The sequence below is a fragment of the Lotus japonicus genome, chromosome 4, assembly GCF_012489685.1.
Source record: "Lotus japonicus ecotype B-129 chromosome 4, LjGifu_v1.2".
Lineage (NCBI taxonomy): Eukaryota > Viridiplantae > Streptophyta > Magnoliopsida > Fabales > Fabaceae > Lotus > Lotus japonicus.
Genome location: NC_080044.1, coordinates 41,902,905 through 41,911,859, shown reverse-complemented (window position 1 = coordinate 41,911,859; position 8,955 = coordinate 41,902,905). Strand labels below are relative to the sequence as shown.

General features: G+C 33.9%; 1 protein-coding gene across 1 annotated transcript; it reads left to right on the top strand.

Moving 5' to 3' along the window:
• The first annotated feature begins 3,511 nt into the window (after nucleotides 1–3,511).
• Nucleotides 3,512–4,998, top strand: LOC130715073 (AT-hook motif nuclear-localized protein 23-like). The gene has a single exon (XM_057565072.1). The coding sequence runs from the start codon at nucleotides 3,851–3,853 to the stop codon at nucleotides 4,685–4,687; it is 837 nt and encodes a 278-aa protein (XP_057421055.1). The 5' UTR covers nucleotides 3,512–3,850; the 3' UTR covers nucleotides 4,688–4,998.
• Nucleotides 4,999–8,955: the final 3,957 nt, after the last annotated feature.

Sequence of the window (8,955 nt, the reverse complement as noted above, 5' to 3'; positions counted from 1 at the left end):
TTGAGGCAAATACAACAATGAGCAAAAAATATATAATGCAAGACAAATGATCGTTGTACTCCGCAGAGGTATGGACGATCAAGCTCTGAAGTTTATCAACGTTCAAAAGCATTCATATGGAGCAGTATAAATAGAAAACTACACAATTGGACAAGTCAAGAACTTCATCTATCTTCTAAGCATTCAAGCCAAAAACAAAAGGCAAGTTATTCACACCAAATCAGAGCATATTAGTGTCATATCTTCTCTGAAATAATCTTGATCCTATAAGCATCAAATTCATACATCTGAATAAGAATTATCCGAGCTTTAAACTATCTACATCACTCTTTAGGAAGAGAATCAAAGTAGAACATAAATCTTGTTGGATTAGGGAGAAGTTCTGTAAAATACTAGAAGGAGTCCTGTTGAACACTTGTTGGGAGAAGTCCTGTGGAATACTTGTTGGGAGGAGTCCTATCGAAGACTTGTTGAGAGAAGTCATGTCTAATGTTGGGAGAAGTTATGTTTAATACTTGCTTAGTGAAAATTTTGGTAAAAGCTAAGGCCTGGACGTAGGCCACCGATATTGGGTGAACCAGGATAAAAATCTCCTGTGTTGCTCTTGCTTACTGTTGTACTTTTTTGGCTAAAAACCTTTAAATCAATCCGCTGCACAAAACTCTTTTCAAAACGATTTGAGAACTGATATCTTTGTAAGCAAATTTTTAAAAAATACCATTTTTTGAGACACAATTCAACCCCTCCTTCTTGTGTCCTATTTCTATTAGAAAGACCTAGCACGAACTGCGGCCTGCTCGCGGTTTTCCCACTAGGAGACCGTAAAAAATTTTGTTATTTGATTTTACTTTCTTAGTTATATTTTGTAACTTTATCCTTTAATTAGTAGTATTTTAGAAGATTAGGAAGTTATTTTTTATTCTTAGTTGACAGAATTTTATCTTTTTATTTAATGAATTGATTGGAAGTTGATTTATTTCCACTAAATATTAGGATTTAGTCTTATCTTAGCTGCCAAGTCTTTAGATCGTAAAAAACTAGTAACTCTATTGTTACATTTCAACAAATTTTATTAATGGAAATATAGTTTTATTTAATATGAGCATTACGTGATAAAGTGAGTAGATTTTTTTTTATAAGCTAAAAAATATATTGAAGATAAGTACAATGGTACTTCAACCCAATACAAGGAGAGCTATAGATAGCTACAAAGATTATGAGAAACTTGTGAGACGTGAGCCAAATCAAGACGAGGTGACGTTTAAAGGAATTGGCCTGGTTCACGGGATTTCTTGCTTATATATTTTGCCAGATGAGGCGTTATTTTCGTTTTCTTTGGAGCTCAATACCTTTGGATCTATACTTCGCAATCATATCTACTGATGGGCCTCTTGGTTTACTGATTTTTCTGGCAATTGTGGTAGGGGTGTTGGTGCATGAGAGTGAACTCTTTATTCTCCAGCTTTGTATCATTGGCTTCCATGGAGGGTATCTCTAGACAGTAGGAATTTATACTCTTTTTCCTTCACTAGGATTTCCTAGTAAGGTTTTAATGAGACATTTTCTTTTTGTCTTTCCTCCATGGGGTGAGGGTCAACGTTTAGTAGTAGAAGGATCTCAAGTTGTTGTAAATTTATGTTGCCTTTAGCTTTGTTTTCTTCTTTTTTTCTACTTGTATTGGATTGGTGCATAAGAATAGCAATCATAATATATGTTTATAAATATCAGTTTAGTTGTTTATTTTGCTAATTCATTGTTCTTTTATTCTTTTAAAATCATGTTTATAGACTTTTATACCGACTTAAGTGTCAGAGTGTCGTTGCACGTACGTCCTCCACTGTAGACATATCACACCGTTTTGAAAGATCCTCATGAACGAGTTATGATTCACTCACCACCACTCATTCTTCTTTTTTAATTAAGTCACCTATGACATCTTTATTTTCTCTACTTTCTTTTTATCCCTCTCATTCATCACCTCTTTCCACCACAAAGTGAGGTGTGAACAAAACAATATTCTTCCTTAACCATGCACCACCCAGAAGAGATTATTTAATGAGTATTGAAAAGAGATGCTTACTTGGATGCCCATAAATTCAAACGAGTGTAGGCTACAAGAGTAAAGTGTACTAATAATCTTTGTCCACTTAATATGACGTGGATAAGTAAGAGCTGGCTGGATTCTTTTTTACATTATTTGCATTATCACCACAATTGAATTTTAGTTTCTTAAATATGCCCAAAACAACAAAGGAAGAATAAAAACACAGCAGTACAGTAAAAACCAAACACCCACTGAAATGCGAACAAGCCTGTAATTACAATGAACTGCACCTAAATAAACTCTGAAAACGACCTTCCACCCATGAATACATCCTTGCAGTACACAAAATTGAACTCCTCCCACCAAGTCAAAACAGAAACACGACCCCACATTAAATCCATCCACAACAAATCAACAAACAGAGGATCATACAAGCCATAACAGAACCCAAAACGCATGAGCAGCAATACGACATAGAAGGACCCAACAGAAATTCAAAGACCTTGCAAACACGTCAACGGTTAGATAGACCATTCAAAGAGTGAGATATTGAACCCACGAACCTCAGATTGCTGACCTCAGAAGGAATCGATGAACCGACACGAGTTCGACAAGCGAAATCTTCTATGTTGAAGGGACGAAAATGCAATGACAGAAATTTAATGGAACCCTAACCGAATAAATCAATGCAACGGAAGAGACTTTCGAACAGATCGATGAACTGGCACAGCTATTGCGAATTCCACGAACCCAAATTCTTGGAAACCAAAATCTTCGAACCCTAGCTGAAGATAATGAAATTAAACACCTTCTACAGGGCCCCAATCGACGAAATCGCTGCTACGACGTTGACTGCCGACAAAACCCCCAACGTATTGATAACAATTCGTATTGATGCACCTATATGAGCCAAGCGAAGAACCCTAAACCAGGTGCCAGAAGAAGAAGGGAATGAACATATGTGAAAGAAGGTGAAAAAATTATCTGAAAAAATTAACCTCGTGTGTCCACATTTTTTCACCTTGTAGAAGGACTTAATTCGTAACACACAAAAGTTCTAGGGTTAGTTTATAATTTCAATAAATCTACTGGATGATTCAGAGTTTCAAGAAGTCCACAATTTAATTTACTATTAAATTCAAGTATAATTATCCTATTTCTACATGTCACTCTGCACTTGACTCATAATTTTTTTTCTTGTACCACAGGAAATGCTTTGAAAAGATGAGTATTACCTTGCTCAAATGATGCCCGTAGTAAAGTTTATTTAATGACAACATTCAATCGATAAATCCAATGACAACACTCAATCAATAAATCAAATCAATTTAATTTCGCGTCAATGTCACGCTCTACAAACAAGAGTGAAGAATACATTCAAGTACTTAGAAAGCGTATTAAAGATTTCCCCAACAAATCATTATTTTAAAATAAAATAAAAAACTTTAGGTTGCCCAAACAAATGACTGCATTTTGAGTCTTTGTCTCCTTCAACCTCCCTCATATTCCCTTCACAATCTCTCTCTCCCCATTCTTCTCTGCTTCTTGTGTTTCCCTTTGCTTTCTCTCCACTCCAACTTCACCCTTCAAAATCCACCCCAATCTCAACCTCTTTTTCCTTCTTTCTTTATTTTCCATACCACTCCCCCTAAAATAAAACATAAACAAAACAGTGTTCTTAAACCCCCAAAAAAAATTCATATCCATCCATTGTTTTCTGTTTACTTCTTCTTATAATATACAAAGCCTCTTCTTTTTTTTTTATATATTTTTTCTCTCTCTTTATTTTCTTTCTTTGATGTGTCTATGGCTGGTTTGGATTTAGGAAGCGCTTCAAGGTTTGTTCAGAGCCTCCACAGACCCGACTTGCACCTCTCAGAAGACCACCAAGACCACCGCAGTGGGGCCCTATTCTCCAGCGAGGACGATGACCGGAGCCAAGGCTTGGAGCTAGGTTCGGCGGGACCCGGCGACGTGGTGGGCCGGCGTCCACGTGGCAGGCCGCCAGGGTCCAAGAACAAGCCGAAGCCGCCGGTGATCATCACGAGGGAGAGCGCCAACACGCTCCGGGCCCACATCCTGGAGGTAGCCAGCGGCTCCGACGTCTTCGACTGCGTCACCGCCTACGCGCGCCGCCGCCAGCGCGGGATCTGCGTCCTGAGTGGAAGTGGAACCGTCACGAATGTTAGCCTCCGGCAGCCGGCTTCCGCCGGCGCCGTCGTGACTCTGCACGGGAGGTTCGAGATACTGTCACTCTCCGGATCGTTCCTTCCGCCGCCTGCCCCTCCCGGGGCGACGAGTTTGACTATCTACCTCGCCGGAGGGCAGGGGCAGGTCGTTGGAGGGAGCGTAGTGGGAGAGCTGACCGCGGCCGGACCCGTCATCGTGATTGCGGCGTCGTTCACGAACGTGGCCTACGAGAGGCTGCCGTTGGACGAGGAGGAGGAGCAGCAACAGCAGCATCAGCTTCAGATGCAGACTCCGCCGGCTGGGTCTCAGGGTTCCGGCGGCGGTGTCAACCCTTTTCCGGACCCTTCTTCCGGTTTGCCTTTCTTCAACTTGCCGTTGAATATGCAGGGTGTTCAGTTACCGGTGGATGGTTGGGGCGGAAACGTTAACTCAGCTCCTCGTCCACCCTTTTGAGGGTTCTACAAAAACAAGTCACTCACTCACTCTCTTTGGGTTTTTTTGTGGCGTTCTTGAAGTTGAATCAATCAACCTAAATTAATATAGGTCATGTCATTTGAAGATGTTGTTGATCATCATGGACATGGAGTTGCAACTTGAAGCAAGTAGTGCTTATGATTAAGGTCAGCAAATTCATGGACTGCATATATAATTTATATTATGAATGTGCTTCTTCGTCTCCTACTCTTTCTTTTTTGTTGTTAATGGATGATGATTTCAGTCATGTACTTGTTCTAGTTAACTATTGGCTCATTGGATTTTGATTATTTTGGGATTTTACTTTAATTTCTTTGTCCACTATGAAACACTAAAATAATTAGTGTCTTGGTTTATTTATTTCTCCTTTCTCTAAGATGTTTGAGGATAGTACTGCTATGAGTAACGTTTCATCCACACCTCTGGTGAGAGAGATAGGAAGAAAAGAAAAAGTAAGAGAGAGAAAATATGAGATGTGATAAATGATAAGATAAGAGAAGTAGAAATAAAAAGAGGTGGAAATGAAGTGTTTAAAAAATGAGGTGTGTACGTATATATCATTGCTCGTACTACTATTGTTTTACTAGCTAGCTAGCTTTTAATGTTGGTATATATACTTGCACTTGCTACATGTTTCAAGAAGTTTGGTTGTCGTTCAACATGAAGCAATAGCAATAAATCTGAAGTTGCTACTTGATAACCAGCAACCCCTTCTTCTTCCTTTATTTCCGTGCCTTTTTAATTTCTTTTTATTGGTTTATTTTATTTATTTTTGTTGGCTTATTTATTAATATCGTTTTGTTAACACAATTTCCTTTGCTGGTCACGAGGTTTTACAGATAAACAAAGGTCAAATGATATTTATTAGTGCTTGTGTTTGGTGAATATATATATGTTAATTGGAGTGTAAAAAGAATGCGTATAAAACTTAGGAATCGGAATAAATAAAAGTTGATCCTTTACGGCGTTAACTTATTAGTATATATGTACAACAGGAGATATATGGGGAAATCAGCTAGTTAGGTTGTTATATAAAGCAAGTAGTTTTATTGTTTATGTGGATGATCCTCTTGCTAGTGGTGCTTGATAATATCATATGTAAAACAAAATTGTTCTTTGAATGAATCTTTAGGGTGAAGATAAGCTTTCTGCTTCTGATATATACTAACTACATGCATAAAATGAAAAAACTTGAATTAATAATGCTTCCTTTGTCATAATTTATATTTCGCATGGGGCAAGCAGTCATGAATATGCTTTAAGTATAACTTACATATGCTTGTATCAATTCTCTATAGTGGTTCTGGCTGGCTGTGAAATGTTAGTCAAAATTATTGGTTTTCTTTCCAGCGTAAGCCAGCTTTTATACAACGCATAAGTTTCTATTTTCAGATCACTATGGCCTGAATATTTGTGACATTGAAAAGCTTTAGAACCACTTATGAGTTGGAACTCAAGTTGAGTCTTCTAGTACCTTCTATTAGGGTGAAATATATGATCTGATTATGATAAAATAAATTATGATAAAATAAAGGAGGATTCATGCTTCTGCTACCTCTAATAAGGGGATTTATACCCTAGTCTAAAACTTAATTTGGTCGTCTAATGGTGATATGTGCAAAATTCAAACCAAACACCACCAAATATCTTTCATTGATTTACAGATAGGTAGAGGCCGAGCAATTATAGGGTATTTTTTTTATCGGCGAGCAATTATAGGGTATAGTGTACAAAAATCTCATATTGACTAAAAATATGGTCAAAATTATAGTTATAAAGGATAAAGTTATGTCTAACCTAATTTGTAAGATATAATAACATTGGCTAACACTCCTTCATCCATTTTCCCAATTTAATTCAACTTTATAAGCTTGAATGGTTAGAACCAGTTGCTTTAGCTATTAACAAGCTGTAACCTCTGAAGTCAATTGATAATGTTAATTGTTTTCATATCTGGCAGCCCCTCCTTTTTGCTTTCCTCTTTTATTTTGTAATGTATTTGTATATGGGTTAGAGTACCCCAAGTACTCCTTATATATACTATTTATATACTATTTGGCTTATCAAAAAAGAAAAAAACATTGTGTTTTTATCACTTTCAAAAAAAAATTTGTGTTTATCCTTTTCTTTTTTTTTTGGTGCTTCGGAAAATTAAACAAGGAAGACAAAACTAGGCCACTAAGGAACATCAAAGGAGTCCTTCAACATGATTGACTCCAAAGCTGATGGGGGCCTATCTAAATAGCTAACACCCGGATGGAGGCCATGAGCGCCCCGCTTAGCAATCCAATCTGCTGCCATATTACTGTTCCTATGACTCCAACTCAAGCTAATGTTCCAATTCCTTGACAAAATGTGCTCTTTATAAATATTTAAAGAGTTTATTTATTTAATATATATGAAGAGAGAGATAAACAGACAATTTTAAATTAATGAAACTATACAGACTTTACTATTAAAAGCTGATCATAATGTACCAAAAAAAAAAAAGCTGATCATAATCTGCGGATTAGAATATAAGCTAAGCGTTTTTTATGATGCGCTTCCACTTATAGGATATACACTTAACTAGATAGATATGATACCCGGGCGTTGCACGGGTTCATTTGCAATATTTATTTACATTATCTAAATGTTATTACATGTTCAATCAAAATTAGATTAATTTTAAAATAAAAAATAAAAAAATTGTGTTAAGACATTTTAATAAATAGTTTTACAATTTCTTTTGCAAAGAATTAATATAAATATTACTAAATTTAATAATTAATATTTAATAATTAGTAATAATGTGATTTTAGAAAATTAATAATTTATTTAGTAATATGAAAAATCATACAGTTAATTTTAAATATTTTGAATTAAGTAATAAGTTTTTAATATCATCATATTAGTTTTAATAGTATTTTTTCACAATTTATAGTATATACTTGGAAAGCCATTTTTCAGAAGAGATAACCACAATTTTCCAAATAGTTATACACTTGTTAAGACTAAAATAAATAATTTAATTTCAACTTTTTCAATTATAAAAAGTTATAAATTTAATAGAGTAAACATTATTTAATAAATTCAATTTTTTTAATTTTTGTAATAATTATTTCCTCTGTTATGCTTCCTCAAGTCATTTTGACTAATATATAATGAATAGAAATTAAAGTATATTTAAATATTTTTTTGTTACATAATACACACATATATTATATTTAATAGTAAATACCCTATAACAGAATTTTAAATTTTAAAAATTGTTATCGAACTTATTTATTAATAAATATTATTTGATGATTGATTAATTTTAATTCTTAATATTTTTCATTGATGCAAAAGTTAAGTCAAGTTTTAAGTTTTTAAATATTATTATTTAATAAAAGCAGTTGAGTCGTTTTAGAAAATTCAGTTTTTTTCAGTTTTTATTATTTATTATTTATTTAATATATTTATCACAAAGGATAATTTTTTTATTGTTTATTGCAATTTATTTATTATTATTATTATTTAAAAATTCTCCTCATGTTGTGATGAATAGTTTTAACATGAAATTTAGTTGGTAGTTGATTAACTTATTGCTTTGTAAATTTTATTGATTCATTATTAGTTTAATGTATATAATACAAAGGATTTTTTTTTATTTTTAACAAATTTTCAAGTGACTTAGGCAATTTTATTCATTTTTAATATTTTAATTTAATTTATATAAAGGAAAATGTTAATGAAAAGGTTTAAAGTGATTTTTGCATTTTAGTAGGTAGTTGAATAGATTTTTGACTTAAGAAATTTTATTAAGTTTTTTATTTTATTATTAAATGTATTTTCTTTTGAAAGTATTAGTAAAGGTATTAATACAAATGAAGTTTTTATTATTTAATGCATTTAATGTAAAGGAGTGCAAAATCTTAAGTCTCCTTTACATATATATAGATAATGAGTGTTTAGTTTAACTTATAAATATAGTTTATGAATTTTCTATAAGCACTTAGAAATTTATTTTAATAGCTGGTTTTTTAGCTTACTTTAATGAGTTACGCAAATAAAATATATGCTTGTGTGATAGTAAGTGTTTATTTATATAAGCGGTTAATTAAGCTACTGACCTAATAAAATACACCTTTCTGCAATCGCATTGGTCTTCCAAGTCATATGCTCATTTTCCAGGTGCTTGTGGGGCTAATCAGCCGCGTAATGACATAATTATATTCATATTGATCTATGTAGCAAATGATAAACAAGTGTAGGTTCGATTATAG